Source organism: Lepidothrix coronata, unplaced genomic scaffold (assembly GCF_001604755.1).
Source record: "Lepidothrix coronata isolate B3197 unplaced genomic scaffold, Lepidothrix_coronata-1.0 Scaffold93, whole genome shotgun sequence".
In the NCBI taxonomy this organism is placed as follows: domain Eukaryota; kingdom Metazoa; phylum Chordata; class Aves; order Passeriformes; family Pipridae; genus Lepidothrix; species Lepidothrix coronata.
In genome coordinates, this window is record NW_016690273.1 from 2,064,429 (window position 1) to 2,091,659 (window position 27,231).

Consider the following 27,231-nt stretch of genomic DNA (forward strand, 5'->3'; position numbering starts at 1 on the left):
TAGCCCATGTCTGCTCTGCTGCTTCTAAGCAGAAGCATAGGCTTGTCCTCTTCAGCTCAGTAGTTCTCAGTTATTCTGTTCTGCCTTATTTTTAATCTTCTGTGGCAGATCAAAAGATGTTTTTTTTTTCAACAAGAATATCCCCAAACCTCAGAATTCCTGGGAGACATCATTAGCCCTGTGTCTTGGCTTGTCAGATCCACAGTTCTGTCATGGGAGGAGTTTCAGCTCAGTGATTACAGACCTGGTGATGAATGGGAGGAGGGAGGACTCTGCATTTTAGAGTTAAAAAGGAAGGGGGGAAAGTGCAGTTTTCACTGCTGGCACTGCCAAGTCTCTTAATTCCAGCATTACTTTCCACAGCTATTCCACATTGTGGTTCTACCAGGGCAGGAGCTACAAAAGTTGGCGTAACATCTGTTTTTAACTTTCATTTTTATTCATATATGTGAAAACATTACAGTCCCAACAGATTGATACAGGAACACCACGCGCCCCAGGCAGGGACCGTGTTTGCAGGGCAGGAGCACATGGAGCAGGAAGGTGCAGTGTGAGGGCTCATGGGACGGTGTGTTCCTGGCTCAGCCTCGAGGAGGCTCCTGTCCACCCTGGGAAGGCCTCAGGTGGAGCTCAAAATTCCTCCTTCCTCCTCCATTCTGGCTTCTCCTGTTGGTGTCGCGCTGAGCTTTCTCCAACAAGATGTTTGGAGAGGGTCATTTTTTTCATCTTGCGAAGAACGTGCTAAAAACAAGAGTCCAGGAATTAAAACAGAAAACAGTTGGTGTTGGATATGTGCTGTAAAGGATGAAGGATTGTATTTCGAAAAAAAGAATCTAGAAATTAATTACCTGTTGCATTTCCTTTTATATATTATAATATATATATTTTGTACCAGGAAGGGGCTCTGGCTGCAGTCAGAGGAGGTGAGGGGCTGAGGGGGGGCTCTGACCTGCAGCAGGGCAAAGGAGGCCTTTGGGATCAGGGATGAGTTCCTGCCATTGCCACATCTTCCCTTCAGCAGCACACAGAGGTGTGTTTGCACCTGGGCGGCGCAGGAAGCTCCGCTCCAAGTTCTCGTGCGCTCTTTTCCTGGGATAACTGCAAAGTGGGTTTGGAGCTATGGAAATGCCTTGTGTTCCCTGCTGCCAGGCTCTGACTGTCCCTTGTGTGTTCCTTGCAGGCACCCAGGGCGTGGCACCGCCCCCTCCAGCCCCCGTGGTCGGGCTCCAGACTCCATCCACCGGGCTCCTGGGTGCCCGGCCCGGGCTGATCCCGCTCCAGCGGCCGCCGGGAATGCCGCCCCCGCCGCTGCCACGCTTCCCGCTGATGCCACCGCGCCACATGCCCCCCCACATGATGCACAGGGGGCCCCCGCCGGGGCCGGGGGGCTTTGGGATGCCTCCCCCCCACGGAATGAAAACCCCCTTCCCCCCGCCGGGGCACTTTGTGAGGCCCGGGGGGGTCCCGGGCAGCGGGGGCCCGGGCGGACCCGAGGAGAACAGGGACGGGCGCCAGTTCAGGAATGACAGGCAGACGTTCACCCCCAACAGAGACCAGGAGAGGTTCGGAAGGAGGTCGTTTGGGAACCGGGTAGATAACGAGCGTGAGCGCTACGGGAACCGCGGGGACGACCGGGAGCACGAGCGCCTCGGGAACCGCGAGCGGCGCGACTGGGGCCGGCGCAGCCCCGAGCGCGACAGGCACAGGGACTCGGAGGACAGGAACAGGCGCTCCAGCGGCCACCGAGACAGGGAGAGGGATTCCAGAGACCGGGAGTCGCGCAGAGACAAGGAAGAAGGCCGCAGCAAGGAAAAGCCGGAGGTGACAGACAGGGCAGAGGGCGACAAAAACCACGAGTCCCACGGCGGCAAAGCGGCCGACGCAGACATTGTTTCAGAACTCGCGGCGGGAGAGTCCGAACCTGCGGGTGCGAAACCTGCGGAGGAGTCGGCACCCGAGGCTACCTCATCCCTGGAACAGGCGGACAAGGACACGGGCTCCGTGGCGGAGGCTCCGCGCTGAGCCCGGGCCCTGCCGAGCCTGGGTCGGAGTGTCGAGCTTTAGTTGTACAGTGCTGTAAATCCGCTGCCGCCCCCGGCCCTGCCCAGCGCAGGGGCCCCGCCAGCAATTTGATTGCTTCCCCTCCTATTTAAAAATAGCCACAGCATAACATAAATACTGAAGAGATGATTAAATATTACCCGTTTTTGCTGTAACTTTTTTAAAGTTTTGACTTTAAAAAGTTTACGAATCAGAAGTAGAAGTGCTTTCTATTTTGTTTTTAATTTAAGAAAAAAGTAACGGTGAAAGCTCCTCAAAAACAATAGGGATGTGTTTTTAATAAACTCTATTTTCGTAACAAACTTTTAACGTGTGCTATTCTTCCTACGCTGCACTGAAGTGGAAAAGGAGTGTTCAACAGCCTAAAGTTGGAACTGTTCATGCTGTACTGGAGTCTAAATTAGACTGGTTTGGTTCTGTTTGTGAAAGGAAATCCACCTGATTGTGTAGCGATTCACAGAAGCAAGTTTTTATTTGTAACAGTCCTCTGGAGTTTTAGATTGCTGCATTTTAATGAGATACTTGACCACCCTGGGTAAAAGTTAGTTTTGAGATGTTAATTGCAGAGTTAACTGTTTGGTGTTTGTTTGCAATGCAGTCCATTCTTTGCTTTATTTTTTATTTCCTCCCCCTCGATTGGTTCTGTGGTTCCTGCTGCCCTTGATTTGCCTTTTTTTAAGAAGTGACACCTTCAGGCACATCTGCTCTGCTGTTCCAAGGTGCGTGCTGGGCTTTTCTACCTGTCAGCCACTGATGCTGCTGGAAAGTGAGACCTCAGAGGCACCATAACCTGCTGTAAATTGCCAACCTGGTTCTTGAAGTGGAGCTGGGACAAGGATTCTGCCGCTTCCTCTGGGATCAGGGCTGCTTGGGTGGGAACGCCGGCCCCTCCTCACCCTGCCAGAGGTAGGTTGTGCCCCCCCTGGTGCTGTGCCTCTGGGCTGGGTGTTTCCTGGTGTTCCTGGAGTTCTGCCACCTCCTCTCCATAGCACTTCCATGGTTGTGTCAGTCTGGATGAGGGCAGTTTCCTGGTGGCCGATCCCTTGGGCACAGACAGTTTGGGAAGTCCTGCCCCTCCAGAAGCACCATAGGAAATGTGTTTGAATCCTGTGCATATTTAATGGATTTTTTTTTTCCTTTCTATTGGTGTGTTCTACCTTTAAAGTTGGGTTTTTCCCCAAGGAAAGGGCAGCTGCTTCCCTAGTCCTTTTTCTCAGCTGCCCTGTGGAATTGTCTCTGGGGGAGGGAGGGATGGGAGAGCCAGTGTGGAGCTCTGGATGGGGGAGAGGACATCTATTTTTATGTTCTTGCAATAGCAGAATAAAGAGAGAAAGAACCTGTTTACACATTGCAGTGAACTCAACTTCCATGTGTTAAAACTCGTGTCCTCACTGGTTGTTTCCTGCTGGGCCTGTGGGACATTCCTGTGTCCAGAGAACACCAGACACTGAGGTCTGAGCCTTGGAAAAAGCTGCCTCAGCTCTGTAAGGAGGGAGGGTTTGTCTCACTGCGTTGAAGAGCTGGAGACAAGAATGAAAGGGGCAGAGGCTGCTCTGTTCACACAAACCCCACCTCACCTTCTCTCCCTTTCCCTCAGTAGGGAGCTGAAAGCAGAGCCTAGGAAACCTGTGGAGCAATTCCTTACTGCCTTCTGCAGCAGTGCCTGTGGAATAACCTCACAGTGACCCTCTGGAAGAGGCACAGGCAGGTGAAGACTCACACAATTGTCTGGCACCAGCAGGCAATGTAAGTTTAAAGTATTTTTACAGTATTCCTGCTCTACTCCCACGTTCCTTTTGTAACATTCCTCAGTGGAATGGGGTTATCTAGAACTGCAACCTGCTACTTCCATCAACATCCTTATGTACAAGATAAAGGCACACTGATACAAGTCCTCATTAAAATGATTAATTTTCTCTGTTAACGTTTCTCTGAAACGTTTCAGAGGGACACCCAGAAATGTGATGGAAGCTGGCACTGGCACAGAGTGGTTACTCCTGGCTGGTCCTGGGATACCACCTGGAAGCAACTTCCTGGATGCACTTAAACGACCCAGGCCCCCTTTCTTTTCCCAGCAGGTGCAGGTTTGGGGGTGTTCCCTGTTTACAGATAGCCAGACCCAGGTGTATCTGCCCAGAACATTTATTACACAGGCTGGAGATCTACAAATGCTGCACCTTCACCAGGAAGCAGCCCTGACACCCCCAGGGCTGCCGCTCTTTGCCAGGGTCTGGGATGTGAGCACTGCCCCCATCCTCCCTGGCACGCAGCAGGGATTTGCTCCAGTGAGGGATGCGACAGGGAATGTGCAGGTGTGTGAGCAGAGACCACAGAGCTGTTCCATGAGGGACACTTTAATTGCCATGTACATCATACAAAACGCCGTCAGTCTCAGCGGTTTAAGCGCTGCTCGGGATGCAGAGGAGCAGGAGATTAGTGACAAATCTTGGGCTTGCACGAGGAAGGGCAAGAGCAGCAATGGAGCAGCACTGCAGGTGCCACACTTAGCTCTTGGCGATCCCAATCACTCCGCAGGCCAGACGGGGCCCCGCGTTCCCTGTCAGCTTGCTCTCGTTGTCCCCCCCTCTGCCCAGGTCATCCCGCTTCTCGTGGACCTAAAAGAGAACTTGTGTTACTGCAGATCCCAATCCCCACATTCCACTGCTCCCAGCAGGGTCTCACACCACACAAATTGCACCATGTCAAACCCATATCCCTGCTAAAAACTCCCAACTGGACTTTCCTTCCAGTGTCCTCAGGTGCCTGTTTCCACACCTTCCAGTGACAGCATTTGTGCCAATTCCCTCCACAGACCAGTTCCTTCAGTAACCCACAGCTGGAAGGGGCAAAGCTAAAGGGAGAGGGACATCCCTAGAAGCCCAGCAGGAAACTGGGATCCCATTAACCCCCAGAGAGCCCCCTGTGCCCCTCAAGCAGCACCAGTCCCCCCACACTCACCACCATGGTGCGGCCGATGATGCAGTGAGGGCCGCTGAGGGAAATGACGGAATCCTGGATCTCCACCTCGGCCACTCCTCCCTTGGCAGTCACATTGCCCAGGTCTCCCACGTGCCTGCACAAGAACACAAGCAGACTCAGGAAAGGGGCTTGGATTGAAAGCTCTTCCAAGGGAAGGCTGGGACTTTATGTTGTTACTACACTCAGGCCACATGTGTCCAGAATCCCCCCCCTCCATGCCAATGGCATCACCCTCTGTCCACAGGCTCTCAAATTCCACAGATTAACCTTTCCTGCACAGACCAGGTTTGGTGGAACACTGCCACTGTTCCTAAGAGCTCTTAATGCCCATCACAGATCAGCTATTCCACAGGCTTTAGGTTTAAATAGGATTAGGAAGAGCAGTTTGTCAGGAAACAGGTCAAAGGGGACACAGGAGGTGCTCAGTTCCAGCCAGAAGTAGGGATGATGAATCCAGTTTGGCATTGCCCCATCACTTGGCATCCTGCTCTCCCACACAGCTTCTATCACAGCTACATCTCCACCCGGGCTTCCTAGAGAACTGTGCCTCGAGCAGTGGAGTTTTCACGGGACTTCTGGGCATTCCAGGATGCTGTTATGTCCTGCACACCCGCCCCAAACAAAACACTCACTCAAAATACAGCTGATCATGTTCTGCCAGACTCAGAACCTGGAATACCAACACATTCCTGAAACATTCCGTGCAGCTCAGCCAGGCAAGTGCTGAGCACCAGCTTCTTACACAGCACAAACTCCACATTTTTAACCAAGTCCTATAAAATCAGGTCAAGGGCAGCTTTCCCTTTAGGAATTTGCTTGATTTAGGTTTCCAGGAAGCTTCAGTCCAATTGTTTCAACTGGACACTGATAAAAGTCCTTGCACCCTCCTAAGGGATCCTGCTGCCCACAGCTGCCCTGGTGGGAGCAGGCAGGGCACAGCAGGAGCAGGATTTGCCAAAACCAAGCCTGCCAAAGCCTCAATGTCCATGCAGTCCCAACCTTCAGCCCCGAGCAGTGGCTGCCAGGCCCTGACACACCATTTCATGCTGTGTCATGCAGGAGCTGGCCCACAGCCAGCTCCCAGCTCCGCCTGGCCGGCAGCGATCCATCGCCCAGGTGGGATTCATCAGCCACACAGGGAGCACTCACGGACAGAACCCAGGCTGGTCCCGATGCCCAGCTGGTTCTAATGCTATCCCTGACCCTCCCTGTGCAAGGCCAGGCTTTAGGTTTAACCCCGCTCCCAGCTCTGCTCCCCTGCAGCTCCTGTGCTGCCCCAGCAAGCACAGTCACACAGCTCCTCAGGTGTCCAAGGGCTCCCAAGGGGAACTGGACTGTTGGAACTGCTCCCAGGGGAGGAACAAGGTCTTCCATCCCACTGAAGCACGGAGATACCCAGCAGGAGCACAGGCCCTCACTGTCCCCTCCTCCCAAGCCACCACAAAAACCACTGGCACATCCCGAAGATGATATTTTACCCCACACTCAGGGAGCCCACGTGTCAAACAAACTGCTGTACAGTGAGCACAGCCCCAGTGAGGTGACCTTACACATCCTGCAGGATTGCCAGGGCATCCCTGGGCTGTCCCCACCCAGCCCTGCACTCACCTCTCGGCGTCACTGGGGGCCCCGTGCTGTTTGCCCTCCGGGTTGAAGTGAGGGCCGGCACTGGTGCACCCTGGAACACAGCACAGGGATCCGTCAGGGCAAACCTGCTGCTCCCAGGGACCCATCAGGAAGCAGCTGCTCTCCTGTTGCATGTCTCGCTAATCCTCTGGGAGTAAATCACCCACTGCAGACTTAGAAGTCCAATTAAGTACATCTGCTTATTCCAGAGCTCCCTGGGCTCACTCGGGAGCTTTCTTATTTCTTAACATCGAGGTATCCAACCCTCCAGGCGACTGCTTGGGATGGCAGACCTTGACCACCAGCCTCAACACGTTCAGAGTATTACACAGGGAGCACTTCCTTGGGAAACGCCATACATTTCTTAACACAGATTTGCAGCTGCCAGACCCAAGTCCTGCTCCAACACTGCAGGAAGCTCTTTGAAGCTGAGCACCCACACTCCAGCCGTGGATGGACACCTTACCGTTTGTGTTGTCCCCGAATTCATGGACGTGGAAGCCGTGCTCTCCATCAGCCAATCCAGTGATTTTTCCAGTAACTTTCACCGGTCCACCACCCTTGAAAGGAAAGGATTTATCGTCACCACAAGGACTTTGGCATTACACGGCTCTGTGTCAAGCCAAGGTGACAGGAAGCCCTGCAGGCTCCTCCGCAAGCCCAGCACCGCCTTGCACAGAGCGTCTGAATTTATTTATCCACCTCTAATGCATCCTTCCCGTTATTTATCACCGAGCACAAGCGGCGCCCGTTATCTGGCCGTGCCTTCCAGAACGATCCCGTGCTTCCACTGGGAAGGGCAGATGACCCCGCAGCCGCTCCCCCGCCTCCCAGAGGCGACGGCGCAGCTCCCAAGGGCCGCGGCCATTTGGAACCGCAGCTCCCGCCGGCCCCCGGGGGGCGCACAGAGGCGCAGGCAGTGTCTCAGCCTCCCGGGGGGAGGCTCGGTGCCCGCGCCGTCCCTCACCTGCTGCTCGAAGTGGATGACGCCCTGCACGGGCCCCTCTCCACGCATCACGCACACGGCCCGCGCCGCCGCCATCTTGGTCCGCTCAGCTCCCGCCCGCAGCGCCCGCGGACTGCGGGCACGCCTCCCCGCGCTCCCCCTATATACGCCGGGCCGGCGGCGGGCGGCCAATCGCGCCGCGCGCCTCGCGCGGCCCGGCCAATCGCGGCAGGGGAACGGCGGGGGCTCGCGGCGGCGCGCGCGGGGGACGGCGGCGCCCCCTGTTGGCGAGAGGGGGAAGGTGCGGGACCGGGACCGGGATCGGGATCAGGGTCGGGATCGGGAAGGACGGGGCCGAGCTGGGTGGGATGCGGAGCTCCCGTCCCAAACTGGAATGAACACGGTTGTGAAGTTGCCCCCGAACAGCTCCGTGTCTCAGAACATCCGCCCTGCCCAGAGGATGTTTTCAACTTAAATCAGAAGCACAGAAGATTAGAGAGCATGTGGGGCTTTAGGTAATCATGGAATGCTTTGGGTGGGAACGGACCTTAAAGCCCATCCACTTCCAACCCCTGCCATGGGCAGGAACACCTTCCACTAGCCCGGGTTGCTCCAACCCGGCCTTGGACACTTCCAGGAATGGAGTAGCCACAGCTTTTCTGGGCAACCCGTGCCAGGGCCTCCCCACCCTCACAGCCAAGAGTTTCTTCTCAATATCCCATCTAACCCTGCCCTCTGTCAGTGTGAAACCATTCCCCCTTGTCCTGTCACTCAAGGCTCTTGCAAATAGTCTCTCTCCATCTTTCTCGTAGCTCCCTTCAGGTCCTGCAAGGCCAAAATCAGGTCACCCCGAAGCTTCTCTTCTCCAGGCTGAACAACCCCAATCTCCCAGCCTTTCCTCCCAGCAGAGCTGCTCCATCCTTGGTGCCTCCTCTGGACTCTCTCCAGCAGCTCCATGTCCTTCCTGTGCTGGGCCCCCAGGGCTGGAGGTAGCCCTGCAGGGGGGTCTCACCTGAGCAGGGCAGAACCTACTCCTCCCCTCCTGTCCACGGTGCTTTTATATATTAATAATTAACTTCTTATATGACCGAAGTATAAATTACTTAAAGCCCAGGTGGTTTTAAGCCACACCTCTGGGGCCTTGTTAAGGTCAGGGGAGGATGAGCAAGGGTTGTTTTACACCTCAGACTCACACAAAACACCTGACTCATGGCCCAGGTGACAGTAATGAAGCAGAGATTTGTTTTCTTGAGAACACCGGTGAAAACTCCACATAAATACATGGGGATCGTTTGTCTGAGAGACAGATGTGGATTTGTAGTTTAATCCTGGAAAGGTGCTATGGAAGGGTAGGAGGGCCAGGCAGCTCCCTACCTAAGAGGCACCTTGGCACTGTGGGCTAAACTCCTTGGAGTTTTATTCCCGATGTGCCTGGAGAGAAGGTACTCTGTAAATGACTTGTGAGCAAACAGGTCTGTGCTCCTGGCACAACATGCAGCACTTGTTCCATCAGGAGGAGAGATTCCACTGCCCTCCAGGTGGCTCTGGTTTGATTTAAATATTTTGTAAACTTCTTTTAAATAGCAGTGTCTCATTTTACTTCCAGTCACCCTTGGCTTTGCTTATCACTCCCTCACTTTGTCAGGGCCCTCTCACAAGTGGCACAGGCCTTTCTCTTACTTCCAGTCCCATCCCCAAAACTGCCCGTGTTTTTATCAGGCAGGTTAGTTCCTTCCTTCCTGGAATAATTTCAAGATGTGCCCTTGTTCATGCCTGGACATGAATGTAGGGCACACAGGTGGATAAGAGCCAGACGTGTCAGGTTTCTTCATAAGTGCAACAATCAAAGTAATGATTTTAATGATTGTGTTAATCATCGGTGTCAGGGGGCCTGTGGAGGTGCCCTGGGCTGCCCAAGTTGGGCAGAACTCAGCTGAGGGACACTGTTACGACCCGCCCCAGGAAAAGGGGAGAGGGGGGGTAACTCAGGTTTTTATCAATAATTCCCTTGGGGTGGATTAAAGTGAAACGACACTAAATAATCGGTGTCTGAAAACATACTGGCAAGGTTTATTTTAACAATTCTGTATCAACAGGCATGCTAGCAGTTTGGGTGCTGTCATACAACAGTGTGACACAGAGATAACCTTTGGGGGGGGGGAGAACATGCATAGGGGAGAGAAAGGCAGGATAAGAGCAAGGGAGAGTAAGAGAAAGAAAAGCTGAGAGTGGACAGATGTCTATAGTCACCGCCCACGGGGTCCAGCGATGCTTCCATGTCTGTCAGTTGAAGTGGCAGCCTTGATCTGCTGGGGGTGAAGGAGGGAAGCCTCCATACTCCAAGAAGTTATGAGTTCTATCCATGGTTAGTGTCACGGGCCGTGCCTCGAGCCTCCAACATCTCCTAGGTCTGTGTGCTGAGTTTTTGTGTCTCGCCTGGTTCCCGCCTTTCAAGATTAGCAGAGGGAGGGACCTGATTGCTCATCAGATGTATCAATAGTCAAAAGCCTGCAAGCTCAGCTCAGTACTTCACACCTTCAGCACTGGAGGGAGGGAGGGGCCCGACTGCTCATCAGAGGTATCATGCAGGTCAAAAGCCTGCAAAAAGTCTCTTAGAATGCATAAATCATTAACCATTTCAGTCTCTGACAGACACCCAGCTGGAGAGACCAGTAACCTCACACAGGTCACACCCTGAGAGTGTTCCCTTGGAATTCTTTTCTTTCACGAGTACAACAGGAACACAAATGTGTTAATTACACGTGTGCTCCTTCACATCAAGAAGCCAGGGAAAGGTTTTTGTTCTGTTTTCTCCCACAAACTTCCTTTTAACTCATTGATTTTCTTAGATCTTGCCAGCAGGTGAGAAAACCCACCCCCAAAGCAGCTCAACGGGGTGTCTGACAGTACAAAAATCATCACTGGACCCTGTCAGGTCACATGGTGACGTGATTATTTTGTTACTTGGAGTATCAGAGTCAATTCAAGGAGGAAAGAAGAGGAAGTGCATCTTGATTGTTTCCTAACTTGCCATCTTAAAGGGCAGATGAAATGTGATGCAGGTAAACAGCAGCCTAAGCTATGTAGACAGAGCTAATAAACTTCCCAGAAAAATGTGCAAGAGTAACAAAAAAAAAAAACCAAAACAAAATGTGGCCTGGATCAAGCACAGGGCCCCTGCAACAAGAACTTCTGAGCAAAATTTACACGGATTAAAAAATTAAGAGAGAATTTTGAGGGTTCTGACTCCCTTGGCAACCATACCCCTGGTGCAAATACGTGGTGCTTCCTGCTTGTGGTGGTTCCTCGGGAAAAATACGGAGTTAAGGTGAGACTGGAATGCACACATCGCTCGGGATTGCCGGAGTAACCCCTCCCTGAGGTGATGAGCAGTCCCTTCCCAGGGCGGTGATCCAATTGCCGCCAGGAGCTGCTCTGTGGAAAGGTGGAAGCCGCCTTTCCATGTCGGCCCCGGAGAAGAGTGCCTGGATTTGGGAGCCCCCTGAGGGCCAGGGAGGCGGCACACACGTGTTTGTTCAGGTCGCACCACGTGTGCCTTACAATCCTGTGTTTTGAGCGGTCTGGGAGGGGCTTTGGTTGTTTTTCTTCCTTTAGGATCCCGCTTTCCAGAAGCTGGAATTTCCCGCTGTCTAATGCTTTGTCACTGGACTCGGCTGCCAACACAGCCGTGTCTGGCACAGTCTGGGACACTCCAGGCTGTCTCCTCTGGCCTTTTGCTGCTGCAGGAGGTGTCAGGGACCTGCTGTCCCCTCCCTGCCAGACCCCTGGGCATCCCCAGAGGCACTCGAAGACCACTAAATAAAAAAAACAGACCCCAAGGCTTTGTATTGTCCTGAGCAAGGACACTGTGTGTCATGAATGTCTTCCCCTGGGATTGCAGGTGGGTAAGGACACTCTTCCCCCTCCCAAGGATACTGGGAGAGGTAATTCCCCGAGTTTATGTTTGTGTGGCATTCTGAAGATGAAAAGTGCTGTGGAAATGATTGTTTTTTTCATTAGGACTCTGTGCTGGTGGCTCCCTGGTGGAAATTCTGCTGCTGAAATGAAGGGCAGTGCTGCTGATAACCAAGGGCTCCCTGTAATTAAAGGAGTGTCAGCTGGAAAGCCTTTGCAAGATTAGAAACAACATTCACTTTTAACAGCTCAACTGAGCTAATCTTTGTGCTGCAAGTCCCTCACCCTCCACTGCCCCACGAGCTTGAAACATGAGGCTCAGAGGAGAGGTTGTGTAAATGTTGATTAAGAACTTTGTACCCAGCACAGCCTGCTGGGGCACTGGGGCTGCTCAAGGTCTGCCCACTGCTTTTGTTTAATTTTAATTTTGTTTAATTTGGGTTGGTGGGTTGGGTTTTTTCCTTGTTCACATTCGCCAAGGGCTGGAATTTAGGTATTTCAAGCAGTACCAAAGTCTGGGCGTGTTTCCCCATGGAAACAAACAGCCTGACAGGCTGAAACTTGGAGGACAAAGCAGCTACCACTGACCAGCAGGACAGCCAGGGTGGATGGAAATATGGATTTTGGGCATTCTGGTGTTTGCAGGGACAACAATCTGCTGAGGGCTTTATGGGAGCTGCTGCTGTGGCACAGAGGGATGAGTGCAGTCAAACCCAGCTGAAGTTTTAAATGGCTTTTGAGCTGTTAATAGAGGGTGAAAACGCCTCTGAAACTGGTCAAGGACAGAACATTGTCCATAAAGCTCATCTGAGGCATTTTATTTTTTTTAGTAAGTGAGAGACTCTCAAAATGTTTATGCTCTCAGGGATGTTATTTTGGCCACTGGAAGGCACCTAAAGGAATGCAACCAAAACAGTGTGTCTGTGTATAAGTATATATTTCCTAGTATATATTGGGAAAACATATTTAAAATGTCAACTAGGCTAAAAATCAGTGAAGTCCGAAGAAAGCATGTGGCTTTTCATACTTTATCTATGTTATGTATAACAACTGAATAAAGATTTCATTCACAGTGGTGAAAAACAAAACCTTGCTTTGGATTTTTTTGCTACATTTTTATTTGTAGAAGTCCTCGCAGTGGTAACTAAACTAAAAACTTTGCAAATCCCAGGCTACATAAGCAAGTACCAGAGACAACTTCAATGGGGTTTCATTTGGATATCCTTTGGATTTATTTTTTCTTTGCTTAACTCAGCTGTCTTGGGTAATCCCAGAGATGCAAAGTACAAAACTACAGAGAGAAATTAGAAAATAAACGATACAACAGGGTAAACTATCCCATTTCTGCAGTGGCAAATCAAGGAGGACTAAAGGAATATAAGTAGGCAGGCCTCCAGAGTAACAGAGATGAGGTTTTATTGGGAGTTTTCACGTGGTTTCTTCCCTGGGAGCACTGGATGGTCGGGGAGTTCCTTCCCAAGCACCAGGCTGGGTTTGTACAGCTGTCAGTAAAACCGAGGCTTCGGGGTGCTGGTTTCATACAAGCAATTAATGAGGGGGAATGCAGCTGGAAAATGCATCAGCCACGTGTTTTCATACAATTTCCACAGTGCCTTGTCATTAATATTTATGTGACTGCTCTGCATCTGTTTGGAAGTTTTTCCCTAGGCAGCGGACGTCCCCAGCCCTGCCAAAGGGACGAAGGGCACCACGGGGGAGCCTGCAGACCTTGCACCCAGGGCTCTTGGCTGGAGTGCTCCCTGTGAAAGGGCAGGAGAGCTGATTGTATCACCGAGAAAGGGCAGATACAAACTCAGGATCTCAGAATGCCAGGAATCACTGAGGCTGGAAAAGCTCTCCCAACCCATGGAGTCCCCCCTGTGCCTGATCCCCACCTTGTCCCCCAGCCCAGAGCACTGAGTGCCACGGCCAGGCCTTCCTAGGACACCTCCAGGGGTGGGGACTCCAAACCTCCCTGGGCAGCCCCTTCCAGTGCCTGACCACCCTTTCCAAGAAGAAATTCCTCCTGATGTCCAACCTGAGTCTCCCCTGGCACAGCTGGAGGCCGTTTCCCCTTGTCCTGTCCCTTGTTCCCTGGGAGCAGAGCCCGACCCCCCCCCCGGCTCCCCCTTCCTGTCAGGGAGTTGCAGAGAGTGAGAAGGTCCCCCCTAAACATTTTTGGGTAATACTTCACAAGAGACTGAGCTGTAGGAGATACTTTCTAAAGAAAACAGAAGCAGGAAAGGAAAAAAACCCGTGCTTAACACAAGCTACACGACCACAACGTGCGTGGTCTCTTACATTTGTCAGATGGGTGCAGAAAACCTCCGTGTGAATGGCTGCAAACAGTGTGGGGGGAGAGTTTAGAGTTAGCTTGTTGAAGTTAATTCAGTTTATTAGCGCTGGCAGGTGCCCAGTGTGTGCCACTGGGTGGCATTAGTGGTCCAGGTTTGTTTGACAGACTCTTCCTTCCACGGTGCTTCTCTTCTTTTACAAAAATGCCAGAAAACTTGAAGTAGCAACAAAAAAAAAAAAAAAAAAAGAAAAAGTAAGATACCTGCGTGAGTGAGGGGTTTGAGGAAGCAAAGGGAAGAAATGATATAGGTTTATCAGTCCCACAAAAATAATTCTGTCTTTTTTTCAATAAGGCTTATAATTTGGTACCTTGATGAACCTTGGGCAGTGTGACAGAATATCAATGTAAAAAGAAAAAAAACCCTCCTCCTCCCACAGGATGGCTGATAGTTTTGTGGAAGAGAGAATCTGTCCTGCAAGGGTCGAAAAGAACTAGACTGAAAAAAGATCTGAAAGCCTTCAAGTTGGTACAAATGGTTGCTCTGATTCCTCTGGGGACACGGAGTGGATCTTTGCATGGCATCTTGCATAGACTGTGACAACAACAAGGGCATAAGGACTTGTTTGTGGGGGAAAAACCCCCATCCATGAACATGGAACCAGTCTGTCGTGTTCACATGTCTGGGGAAAAAGGATTTTAAAGGGAATGGCACGGAGATACTTGGTGAGTTTCCTGATACTGCAATCATAGAATCATAAAATGGTTTGGGACCTTAAAGCTCATCTCATTCCACCCTCCTGCCATTGCATGGGAATTGGGAATTGCAGGGGGAGTGGGGGGCCAGAGCATCTATGGCTGCCCCATCCTTGGAAGTGTCCCAGGCCAGGTTGGATGGGGCTTGGAGCAACCTGAGCTAGTGGAAGTTGTCCCTGCCCATGGCAGGGGGTGGGATGAGATGAGTTTTAAGGTCCCTTCCAACCCAAACCATTCTGGGACTCTACGAAATTAGCAATGACATTGAGAGAAAGACTTTATAATAATAACCTGACAACAAACAGGGACTGGAAGCCCAGGCTCCTGCCTGCCTCATGTGTGTCCCTCTGACAGGAGCAATCATATCCCTGGGAAAGCTCAGACCGTGCCGTTATCCAAAGAACTCTGATTTCACAGATCACTTCCCTCGCAGCGGCAGCGAACACAGATAACAGCATTTTTCAAAAGAGAGGCTGAGGTGGACAATAATTCATCGAATGCATTTCCTCTTTTGCATAATCCTAGAGGCACGAGGGTGTGATCCCACTCCTAGCCTCGCTGCAGCCTCACAGAGAAATGCCCGCTGAAAAAAAACTGGGAAAGCATTATTGTGGTTTTTGAAGCATGTAAATGCCTGGGAGAGCTTCTCCAAGGGATTATAATGGATACCTGCACTTAGGGAAGTGCAGACCATCCTCACTAAAATTCCTACTAAGCAGAAATACTTATTTTCTGTGTATGGAGTTCAGTGTCTGGAAAACCAGCCTGAGTTAATTTTACTTGAAAGCCAGAAAGAAATCTCCATTATTACATTGCTGCCCCTGTTTTCAAAGAAAAAAAGAAGGCAACGGTTGTGGTGAACATCTTATTTTAGCTACAGGCAAAACCCACAGGAAAATAAGTATCGGGGATGAAAGTTCACCAGTACAGAACAATTCCCCAGTTCAGACCAGTTTGGACTGTGGTGGTGAGGAATCCTGCTGCTGCAGGCAGGACAGAAAACATCAGCGGCACCACCTTGAAAGGGTGTGCTGGTAACATTCTACAACGATTTTTCAAAGAACAGTTTCCCTGATTTTTTTTTTTTTGTTTCTTTTAATCCCTTTTTCAATTTTCCCACTTGGAATGTCCCCTGCAGTTCCTGTCTCTCAGGTACAGGCGTGCACTGCTCGGGAGTGAGAGCATTCTTTTGTGTGGAGGAGAAATATCACACCGTGCATTGCAAAGAGAAAAATGCTCTGTTTACACATAATTAGTTTTACAAACAGAGAGGGAATGTCTGGAGTGCAGACAGAGCTTGGCTTTTGAGCCTTCCTCATCCATACGGATTCTTCCATGACGAATGCTGTGTTTTCAATCACGGAATTGCCGCCCTTGCAGCAAGTTTCACTCTGTTCATTGAGAACTGCCAGGCTGGTTTTTTTCTGACTGAGCTACTCCTGCGTGCCCCTGTCAGAAACAACTCTGTTTTGTGCAGCTCAATCATTCAAAAACTCAGGGTCTTCACAGGAAGGTGTTCTAGTCCTGCGACATTCCCTGAAAACAAAGTTTGCTGCTGTTTGGGCAGTCGGTGTTGAGCAGGGGGAGTTTTCAGCTCAGACCCATGTTCTGCTTCCTTTTAAGAATTTTTTGAGGAAACGGAACTTTTTATGCACACAATCCCTGCCAGCCAAAAATAACAACTCTTAAATTAGCATAGAGTAGGTGGAGGGGGGTACAACCAGCACACCGGCTTGGCACAACAGTCTGGGTATGGAAATGAAGAGATGGGACTTGACATGCGGAATAACTGGAACTGTCAGATGACTAACGAATTTCACCCACTGAGGCCCTGGAAAAGTGGCAAATGAGGTGGGATTACTTAAAAATATGCCCATATTAGCTGCCATAAGCCCCAGGTCTGCTGGGATGCAGATACCTGCCCGTGTGTGCCCGGGGCTGCAGCAGGGGTGGCAGCACTGGGGGACACACACGGGGTTCTCCCGGGCTGCAGTTTGGTGTGTGCCACGGTAGGGAAAAGCAGACCCGGCAGGGGCTTCAGCCTTTGGCTCCTCTTTCCACTGCTGGTGCTGGCATGCTCCCAGGGCTGGAGCCCTCTGCTCTGGGACAGGCTGGGAGAGCTGGGGGGGTTCACCTGGAGAAGAGAAGGCTCCAGGGAGACCTGAGAGCCCCTTGCAGGGCCTAAAGGGGGATTAAAAAAAGGAGGGAGAGTGACTTTTTATACTGGGGTATAGTGCCAGGACAGGGGGCAGTGGTTTTAAACTGCCAGAGGGCAGGGTTAGGTGGGATATTGGGAAGGAATTCTTCCCTGTGAGGGTGGTGAGGCCCTGGCACAGGTTGCCCAGAGAAGCTGTGGCTGCCCCATCCCTGGAAATTGGAGCAACCTGGGCTAGTGGAAGGTGTCCCTGTGTATGACATGGGTTGGAACTGGATGGGCTTTAAGGTCCCTTCCAACCCAAACCATTCCATGATTCTGTGGCTTCCCTTCGTGGCTCCAGTCGTGAGTGAAGGGCTGAGGAGGCCGAAGGGGACCAGGATATCCCTGGGATGCAGGGAGATTTTGACATGCCACCCACAGGCTGGGGAGAAACATGTGCTTATGTCACACCCTGAAGTCCTGGTGTGAAGTAAACTACAAACCAAAGGGGTGTGACCTGTCACTCGCTTGGGTTCATGTGATTGCTCCAAGGGGCCACCTGACCCGCTGAACCTTCCTAATCCAGGGCTGGAGCAAACCATTAAATTTTAATAAAACCTCCTGGCTGAATCGATGGGGAATTTTACGCAAAAATCAAAGCCAGGAGAGGCCCTGCATTTAATCTTGCTGATGAAAGGCTCTGACTAAAGTGCTTGGTGTGGTAATGCCATTTAAAACCTGCCATTAATTAATCAATGGGTTGATGAGGAAAACTGACATTTAATATTTGGATTTGATTTGCAAGCAACATAGTGATTAACAAGTAGACAGTTGAGATTTTGCATTTGATTTTTTAACGGTAGAGCAAATACACCATATTGGAAAATAAATATTCTTTATTAGATACACATTGGGATGATTTGGATTTCCCCCACTCTGACTTTCAGAGGTGATGGGGAAGTAATTCCACCTTTTTTTGTGTCAAAAAAACACTTTGAGTTCAGACACGGCTCATGTTTATTTATTAGTGCATTATAAAATGTACTTATCCAGGCTGGAGCTGAGTCATGGCTCAACAAAACCTAAGTGCTTTGGCAGCAGGGGCACTGCGACCACCAAGACTTTTCACTGTTTATACATTTCATCAAACAAAGGTGTTAATGTTCATTGGCTACAAGTTACATAGTTCTCTTATTAAGTAGCACTGTGTTCTGTTGGTTAATGATTCGTTCGTGCTAATTAGTCCCCCTTTCTCTTCCTTTGGGTTGGTGGTTCCAATTGGTGGTCCACGGGTTGATGTGTCCCTGCCGGAATCACCTTTTTCCCAGTCAGAGCTGATTTCGGTGCAGTTGCTGAGTTGTCTTTATCAGTTTCTTCCTTATCTCGGGGGTTCTGACAGATGTCCTCGTGGCCCATAAATTCTGCATTCCTTGTGTCAGTGGTACATCCCTCTAACGAGCTTTATTAAACCTCCCTTAAGTCTGAGATCACCCGGAACACGTTGAGCCCTGAACCTTAGCATGGAATTTGCCATTCCAACACCTGGGCATCGTTTAGGGCTTGTTGGCCACTCTTTGTTCCACGGCTTAAACCTCCTTTCTCACTGATTAGTATACAAAGATCAAATATTAAGAGAACATACTTTCTTAAAGGAATTTCTGCATATTCCAGAGGCAGAGGCAGGGGAAAGCTCAGCACTGATCCTGGCGGCTTCGAGGCGGTCTGGGGTCGTGCGGGGACGGTGTGGCTGCATCGAACGGCGCTGCGGGACACGGAGGGGCTGGAGCGGTGAGGGGAGCACGGTGCCCCAGGCGCTCGGGTACCTTCCCCTCATCGCTCCCGGCCCTTCGCGGGGGTCGGGGACCTTCTTTCTCGGGGCGTGGGACACGGAGGGGGGTGGTGGAAGGCTGTGAAGGAACATGAGGAGCCGTGAGGGGCCACGAGGAGACACGACGGGACGTGAGGGGCGGCGAGCGCAGCGCGTGTCCCGCCGCCTCACGGGCCAAGGCGGCCCCGCGGCCCCGCCCTCCCCCGCCGCGCGCCAGCCCCGCGCACCGCGCCGCGATTGGCCGGGCCCCGGCGCGCGCCGGCGCCCCCTCGCCCCGCCATTGGCCGCCCGCTCCCCGCGCGCGCGGCCGCGTGCGCCCCCATTGTCACGCGCGGGGCGCTCTCCGAACGCTCCCGCCGCGCGCGCCCGCCGCCGCCGCCTCATTGGCTCCCCGGACGATGATTGACGGGCGCCGCGGCCAATGGGCGGCGCCCGCCTCCCCCGGCGGTCTCAATATGGCAGCGGCGCCTCCCGGCGGCGGCGGCGTGCGCTGAGCCGCGGGTGTCCCGCGGGCTCCGGACCCGCCACCCCCGGACACCCATCGGACACACAGCGCCCATCGCACACCCACCGCACACCGCCCGTCGCACGGCGCCCGTCGCCCCGCAGGTGAGCGCGCGCCCTCTCGCTCGCGTCCCCCCCGCACGCCGGAGCCGTCGGGAGCATCTCCATCATCACCGCTCCGCCGCCGCCCCGCACCGCACGGCGGGGCGCGGGGGGTGGGAGAGCGGCGGTGCTCGGTCCCCAGCCGGCCCTGCGGCAGCGCCGGGTCTGCGCTTCACGTGTCACCACCGGCGGCTGCGGGACCCGCCGGGACCCCCCCGGTCCGGGCGTGCTGCGGGGGAGCGGCGGGGGGCGCTGGGGGGGAGCAGCGAGGGGCAGGGGAGGGTGCCCGCCGTGGGCAGCGGTCACTGGGGACAGGGCACAGCCGGGAGCTGCGGGCTCCCGAGGGATGCCCGCAGCCCTAGTGTCTATGGGAAGCGCTGCCCTGGCTGGAGATGCCGGCTCCCGAGGGATGCCCGCAGCCCTAGTGTCTATAGGAAGCGCTGCCCTGGCTGGAGATGCTGGCTCCCGAGGGATGCCCGCAGCCCTGGGGTCCACGGGAAGCGCTCCCGAGGGATTCCCGTAGCCCTGGGATCCATGGAAGCGCTGCCCTGGCTGGAGGTGCAGGCTCCCGAGGGATGCCCGCAGCCCTGGGATCCATGGAAGCGCTGCCCTGGCTGGAGGTGCAGGCTCCCGAGGGATGCCCGCAGCACTGGGATCCATGGAAGCGCTGCCCTGGCTGGAGGTGCGGGCTCCCGAGGGATGCCCGCAGCACTGGGATCCATGGAAGCGCTTCCTTGGCTGGAGGTGCGGGCTCCCGAGGGATGCCCGCAGCCCCGTGATCCATGGGAAGCGCTGGCACCAACGCGGTCGTAACAGAGTTGCGGGAGCGAGCGCCTAATTCCCAACCGCGTTGGGTTGGGAAGCGCTGGGAGAAACTGACCTGCTGTTCCTCGGCATTGGTCATTCATTCCCACTTTGCCCGCGGCATCCAGAGGATTCTGGGCTGGTGAAAGCTGGCTGGGATTAGGGTAGCGCTTGTGACTTGTTAATCATTTTGTCGTGTATGAAATTCTGATTTAAAAATGCATCGGCATAAATTAGGGGAGGCTGAGATCCATGGAGTGATTACTTGGGTGCCTGTCATTAGAGCATCTTTCCCCCTTCCTGTGTTATTAAAACGCTCCCGCCGTTTTCAATGACACTTCAGTGCTTGTGATGTAAATTATTGAACAAGGGCGAACGGGGACCTCCTTCACCTGTGCTGGAAGGGCCTGATCCCACAGGGAGCAACTTCTTGGCTCGGCAGTTTTCGGGACCCCTCTCCCGAGTCCTTGCTCCTGTCCCTGCCTGCCCTTCCCCGGCAAACCCACCTGGGTCAGGCAGAGTTGGATTGCACATAATTGTCCTTGCTGCTTCCCGATGCTCCCCCATAGGATGGGGCAGTCCTGTGGGATTCCAAAGCTGTGGCTGACCTTGGAAAGCACCGTGGTTTTCTCTCTCATCTTTTGCCTGAGTTGCCCTTGTAGGCTGTGATCGGGGGACTGATACGTGTCCGGGTCCTGGGAAGTGTCTTAGACTGGGATCATCACCCTGTGGGAGTTATTGTAACTGTTGGGTCGTGGCAGTGAATGTGCTACACTTGCACCTTGGTCCTACTTGGGGGAAAACAGGATTGAGGAGTGGCTGGGGAAGGAATGGGACTGTTTCTTCCCTCCTGGGCCCTGGGAGGGGGAGGTGGAAGAGGAATGCGGCTCACCTCTGCTTTGGGTACAGGCAGGTCGCTGCTGCTCCCTCTTTGGCTGTGGGATTTGCCCCAGAATCATGATTCCCATGGAGGGAAAAGCTGTTTCCTTCTCCAACAGCAGAGCAACTTGAAAATGCATGTTTTTAAGGGGATTCTGCCAGCAAGAATTTAATCTGCAGCCTTGTTGTTGTTGTTGTTATTCTTGCATTAATGATCCAGTTATGCTTCCTGGGATATTAAAGGCAATATTCTGGAGTCCTTAAACAAATGCTCGTCATCTTTAATGATAACTGACTTTGGGATCTGGCCCTACACAATCTCAGGTGGTGCTGACTGTAATTTGCCTTAAGGGAGACAAGATAAACTGCTATTTGAAATGGCCTTTTCAGTGCCTCTGGTTGCTCTTGACCGAAGCAGAATCCAGTGATTTGTCTGGTCTTGCTTAGAAGAGGCAAGATAGTGGTAGTGGGGTTTTTTCCGTGAGAGGTGATCGTGCCATGTAGTCACTCAGTGGCCAGGAACACTGGAGAAGCCTTGTGAGGCCTTGTTTGAAGGGATCAGTGTGTGTAACAAGGGGGGAAAGCCATGTTTGCGAGTAGCAGAGCTGTTTCTGAGGAGAAGTTCTCGTGCTGTAGTGAGGAGCGTGGTATAAATAGCAGCGCTGGGTTTTAGGCACTGAATTCAAAGTTATGGTTTCCACAGCAACCAGCACTCAGCCTGTCGTTTGTGTATGGAATATTTCCCCCTTTTTTTAAAAAACCCCACGTGTCTGCCTTCTGGTGTTGTGCTGTGTCCATCCCTCCTCCACCAACACCTCGCGCTCGTTCCTCCTACACTGTTTTTGAGCATCCCTTTCCCACCTTCCTTCTCCCAGTGGTTGTTGTCTTGCTCCATTCCCGTCTCCAGGCTTCCCACTGCCTTCTCCTGGGCCAGAAGATCCTGGCCACCATGTTGCTTTGTCTTCCAAGCCCTCCTTTCAGTAATGTTTGCTTCCAGCTGTGCCTGGGGCGTGAGGGCAGAGCCCTGCTTGGAATCCCATATCCCTCAAATACCAACAGGTGTTTCCCATCTGTCCCTTACCCAGAGGGTTGTTATCTCAGTGGTAGATCCACATGCCCTCCTGGCTCTTCCTCAGCCATTTCTCTTGCAGCCCAAAGGAAATGAGAGCTGTGCACTGTGTGAAAGACCCGGGGACGTGCCCTTCCCATAGGAAGATCAGGATGCAGTGCTTGTTTTTATGAATGTTTGTCATACAAATGTGCAGCGTTGCTAAAGTGGTTTCATTTATAGCCAGGGGGTTGATGTATCTGCATGGTTGTGTCCAAGTTACAGTTTCCAGAGCAACTAGAGCAGCTTTGTGTCTTGGAAGACTGTTAACTAAAGCATGAAACATCACATCGAATTTGCCTTCCTTAAATTCTGTGATTTCAGCTACTGTTAAGAACACAGCTGTGCTTATCCGAGAGCATGTTTAAAAGCCTCGAATGACCAAGCAGATCATCTTCAGATACCTACCTCTGCCATGAGAGCAGGAATGGGATTGTCAGCCCCCAAAGTAATTATCCTTAAAGTTATAGCATGAGGCACTTTAATAGAAAAACGAAACAAAATAACCCACAAAAAAAGCTACCAAAGGAAAAAGCCAAAAAAGAATGAAATAGGCCACCTCAAGTATGGGGGGCAGTTTTGGGCACCACAATATAAGAAGGTTATAAAGCTCTTGGAGAGCATCTAGAGGAGGAACACAGATGGTGAAGGGTTGGGAGGGGCCATACGAGGAGCAGCTGAGGGCACTTGGAATGTTCAGATGGAGGAGATTGAGGGCAGAGCTCACTGGGGGCTGCAGCTCCTCCTGAGGGGCAGCTCTGATCTCTGCTCTATGTGAGCAGGGACAGGACCAGAGGCAACAGCTGGAATTGTGTCAGGAGAGGTTTAGGTTGGATCTCAGGGAAAGGTTCTTCCCCCAGAGGGTGGTTGGGCACTGAACAGGCTCCCCAGGGCAGTGGGCACGGCCCCAAGGCCCCCAGAGCTCAAGGAGTGTTAGGACAGTGCTCTGAGGGACGGGGTGGGACTCTTGGGGTGTCCTGGGCAGGGCCAGGAGTCGGACTGGATGATCCTTGTGGGTTCCTTCCAGCTCAGGATATTCTGTGGCTCTGTGATCTCGTCTCTGTCTCCAACCAGAACTAATGACAGAAGTACAGTCTGGCAGGACAGTGTAGAAAGGCTGATGTCAGCTGAAAGCAAACATCAAGTGAAGGATTCCCACTGCTGGAATATTGATCTGAAGAAGGAAGGGGAGTCGGGATCCCCTATACCTGAGAGCAGTTGGGTAGGCTGGGGTGCCTAAGGCTGGTCTGTTACCAATATTTTTTTTAATCTCCTTCTCTTTCCCCTCTCCTTTGGCTGCTGCTCCTTGTGAAACTGTGTCCCTCTTGCAGTGTCTCACTGAGCAGTGGCGCCAAGGACTCGGGAATCACGACAGGTCATTTTCCCATTTTAACTCAATTTGAGCCAGTGTTAATTTCAAAACAGTGGATGTATCTGCCTGGTTAGTGTCTCCTTGCTCTGTGAAGGGTTTTGTCGATAACAGGCGTGTCATTCCCTTAGAAATGGCCCTGCTGGGCCCTCGCACTGGTTGGAGCGATGATGCTGTAAAACGCTTGGTAGGTTACTCGGGGAATCTCAGCCAGAAGACTTTTAAATGTTGGCTTGTGTAAAAAGGAATTGCAAAGAGAACGTCTCGGGGGTTTTCCTCTCTCTTTTTGTTAGTAACCTTCCAGCTCAATGTTTTCCTTTTTATATCTTTAATATGTATGTAATGTTCCATTGATGCTGCCGCCTGTAACAGCGCTGTCAGCAGCCTATGGCTTTTGCTTAATAAAATGGAGGAATGATTCTTCTCCTGCGAGATGTTTTTGAAATGAAACTTAAACCCAAACCTTGTGATCTTTGGTGTGCTGCCCAGATTATAGAAACAAAATGATTGAAACAGCAGCTGGCAGTGGCTTGAAGTGAGCTGGAATACCTTGAACTTCTCCCCGGGTCGCTTTAGAGCCAAGGTGGGGATTTTGTTTTCTCTGTGCTCAGCCCAACCTTTGTGATTTTAGTGTGGAGGGAGTTCAGCTTGTTCCCACGGGAGCAAGGCTGCAGTGGGCTGGAGTATCTTCCAGCCTGGAGGTTTCCCATCCAGCTTGGGGAGACCCTTGGCTTTGGCAAGTGAGGTAGAGGAGAAGGAAGGTTACACAGAAGGTTATTCTTCATGTGTAAGTGATGAGGAGGGATGGACTGGTCCTCAGCACTGGATGTCACTTCTCAAAATACTCTGTTTTCCCCCAGACACTGGTTTTTGGGTTTGGAAAAAAAACAGTTTAAAAGTTCTGCTCTTTCAAACTAGGGACAGTACCAACTTTTGACAAGGGCTTTGTGGTTGTTGAAAACAATAATTTTTGGGGAAACATTTCTCCTGGTAGCAGCAAACCTCTGTATTTTGAGTTTTGCAGCCCAGGCTGCAAAAACAAATGCTTAGAACACCCATGGTCACAAGTTACCTTGTGTGTGAGGGGTGTCTCTACTGCATCACATTATTCAGTGTGTCTTTATGTCTGCCTTTCCTCTTCATATGCTCCGTTCCTAAGATTAGTACAGTTTTCCTGCTCATGGATAAATAATTTAAACACCTGGACTGATTAAATGCATGCACAGGAGCTCAGAGCAGTCGTGGCTTTTCTTTTCTTTTGATTCCAAGACTGACTTTTCTGAGGAAGATTCAAAGCAACTGAAAATAGCTTCATCACAGAAACATCAAGCGCAACTTGAGCATTGTCGTGGATTCAGGCAGTGAACGTTTGCCTTCCCATTAGCGACGTCTCATTGAACACTCAAGGGCTTATTGACAACTCGTTTGCTTTGCCTAATTGTGTGCCTTGCTGGAGGGCAGGACCGTCCTTCCCTTGGCAGGGCTGGTGTGAGGGAGGTTTAGGAGCCAAGCTCGGCTCATCAGAGGGCTCCTGTGAACCCCGAGTTCTGCTGGGGGTGGAGGAGCTGCAGCGGTGCTTGCCTGTCTGAAAAAAATAAAAGTCCTTCCTGCTAATTTTCTTTCCAAAATGCCGTTTCCAAGAGGAACAGCTCTCCTGCTTTCCCCAAGAGAACTGCAGCCCAAACCAACCACCTAAGGAGAGAAGTGTTTTTCCTCTCTTGTCCTGCATCAGTCAGTGCTCAGACTGGCTGACAAAAGCACTCTCAGATGACTGGAGTTTCCTCTCCTTTTGTTGTAAAAAAAAAAAAAAAAAATGCTCTTAGGAACTACCTTTATAGAGCAGCTGCATGTGTCTAGGCTGGAGTTAAACCACAGCTGGAAAACATCTCTCATCTCTCACTCAAAACATCTTATATCTAGAGATTTAAAACCTCGTGCCAGAAAGTTGTGGTGGAATTCTTTGCCCAAGATTTTTCCTGCTGCACCAGCACTACTCTACAAGGACATGAATACCTCGATTGCCTGTGTCTTGTCTGTCTTATTTGCAGAGGGAAATGTGCAGAAAACGGGGTAGTGGGAGGAAAGTTTCACTTGGCATTTGGATTTTTTGATTACCTCCCCTTTTTTTTGAGATTTTTTTTTTTTAATATTTTACAGTAACCTGGAAGATTTGTCATGGCTTCAGTCCTCTCTCTGGCTTTCCACCCTCCTTTAGAAGCAATGCTGAGCCAGACGCCAGGCTTTTTGCAAGCCAGGGCAATTCCTGCTTGATCCAGTTCCTGCTTGTCAGTGGGATCCATCCATTACTGTAGTAGCGGGTGGGTTTTGTTGTTTCAGATGATCCCTTGCCCTAAGCCCATCACACTTTGCTTCTTCTAAGGCCAATCCTATGCCTGCTTTTCCCCCTTGGCATGGTTTGGGGAAGATAGGCCTCTCCAGCTCCTCCACGTGGTCCCTTCTCTCATCTCTGCCCACACTTTCCCTGTAACTTGCTGCTGTTCCTTGCCAGTGGAGCCTTGGGCAAAAGGCATCTCCCTCCGTGTCCCAGTGCTCCAGCACGGCTCTGTTTGGTTGCATCAGCTCCTCAGCTCAGTTTGCTTATGGAAAGCATGTCTTAAACCTTCAGAGTGCTGCTTCCTGACCACCCAGAGAGCTCCTGCGGAGTTTCGGTGCTGTCTGGAACTTGGATGAAAGCCTTAATTCATGCCCTGTCTGCATTTCTGCATTCCTACCTGCAGGACTTGCAGGAGGCCTCCATCTGTAGCTTGTTCCTTCATCATGGGCCTTTGTTGGAGTTTGGGCAGGTGCCTGTGCAACACAAGTTTAAGTGTGTTCTCCACTGACTGTGTGAAAGGTTATCTGTAGCTTCCATTTAGGTTTGGGATGATGGGACGATGCATTTTTATAGTGTTTCCACACCAGGACCTGCTGGAGCAAGTCCAGAGGAGGCACCAAGATGATCAGAGGGATGGAGCACCTCTATTGTTAAGAAAGGCTGGGAGAATTGGGATTGTTCAGCCTGGAGAAAGAGAAGCTTTGGGGTGACCTGACCGTGGCCTTTCAGGACCTGAAGGGAGCTACAGGAAAGATGGAGAGGGAATATTTACAAGGGCCTTGAGTGACAGGACAAGGGGGAATGGTTTCACACTGACAGAGAATAGGTTTAGGTTGGATATTAAGAGGAAATTGTTCCTGTGAATGTGGTGAGGCCCTGGCACAGGTTGCCCAGAAAAGCTGTGGCTGCCCCTGGGTCCCTGGAAGTGTCCAAGGCCAAGTTGGACAGGACTTGGAGCAACCTGGACTAGTGAAAGGTGTCCCTGCCCATGGCAAGGGGTGGGACTGGATGGGTTTTTAAGGTTCCTTCCAACCCAAACCCTTCTGTGATTCTGTGAACATAAATCTTGCTGCCTCCGCTTGTTGCTAATGAAAGACATTTCCTGCCTTGGTCTTCAGTGTCTCCTGGGAAAGTCACACCAGTTGAGTGAGCAGATCTGCTGATGAAGTCAGCATGTTTGGGATATTGCCCATGCCTTGGAAACCTTTGTTTGTTCTGTTTATGTGGGTTATAACAAGGGGGTTGCTCCCTGCTGTCCCTTTGCCGTGCCGGAGTTGTGAGGAAGGAAAGTGGAGCTGTCAGAATTACCTGCCAGCATAATTAAATGCATAGCTAAATGGATATAAAAAGACCAGACAAGTAAATTGCTTTTTGTACAAATAGCCTTTTGTCTTCTGTTTTTTATTGAGGCTTGCCAAAGTGCGAAGATCCCTCTGTGAAAATAAGGTGAGCAATTAGTATTAATTGATTTGGGTTTTAATCCGGGTTGGGCTGAGCTTGCTGAGGCTCAGTGTGGCAATGTATGAAATTGCAGGAGGAATTGATTGCATTTTGTCTCTTCCATGTGCAGCTTTCCCTTAAACTGCTAA

The 27,231-nt window shown here is 51.6% G+C and overlaps 2 protein-coding genes across 3 annotated transcripts in view; one reads left to right on the plus strand and one right to left on the minus strand.

Moving 5' to 3' along the window:
- SCAF4 (SR-related CTD associated factor 4) overlaps positions 1-2,363 on the plus strand; it is a 29,885-nt gene extending 27,522 nt beyond the window's left edge. For both annotated transcript variants that reach the window (XM_017821908.1, XM_017821909.1), the window contains one exon: positions 1,181-2,363. In XM_017821908.1, the coding sequence (XP_017677397.1) occupies positions 1,181-2,022 (842 nt within the window). In that variant the 3' untranslated portion in view covers positions 2,023-2,363. The remainder of the gene's footprint in view (positions 1-1,180) is intronic.
- Positions 2,364-4,185: 1,822 nt separating this feature from the next.
- Positions 4,186-7,759, minus strand: SOD1 (superoxide dismutase 1, soluble). The gene is made up of 5 exons (XM_017821910.1): positions 7,634-7,759; positions 7,133-7,226; positions 6,649-6,718; positions 5,020-5,134; positions 4,186-4,676 (listed from the first exon to the last, which is right to left on the minus strand). The coding sequence occupies exons 1-5, from the start codon at positions 7,706-7,708 to the stop codon at positions 4,566-4,568; spliced, it is 465 nt and encodes a 154-aa protein (XP_017677399.1). The 5' UTR covers positions 7,709-7,759; the 3' UTR covers positions 4,186-4,565.
- Positions 7,760-27,231: the final 19,472 nt, after the last annotated feature.

Coding starts and splice junctions, on each gene's coding strand:
- SOD1 (XM_017821910.1), bottom strand. CDS start 7,708: ATGGCGGCGGCGCGGGCCGTGTGCGTGATGCGTGGAGAGGGGCCCGTG. Junction 7,227..7,633: donor TCATCCACTTCGAGCAGCAG/GTGAGGGACGGC, acceptor TTTCCTTTCAAG/GGTGGTGGACCGGTGAAAGT. Junction 4,677..5,019: donor TCATCGGCCGCACCATGGTG/GTGAGTGTGGGG, acceptor GTTCTCTTTTAG/GTCCACGAGAAGCGGGATGA.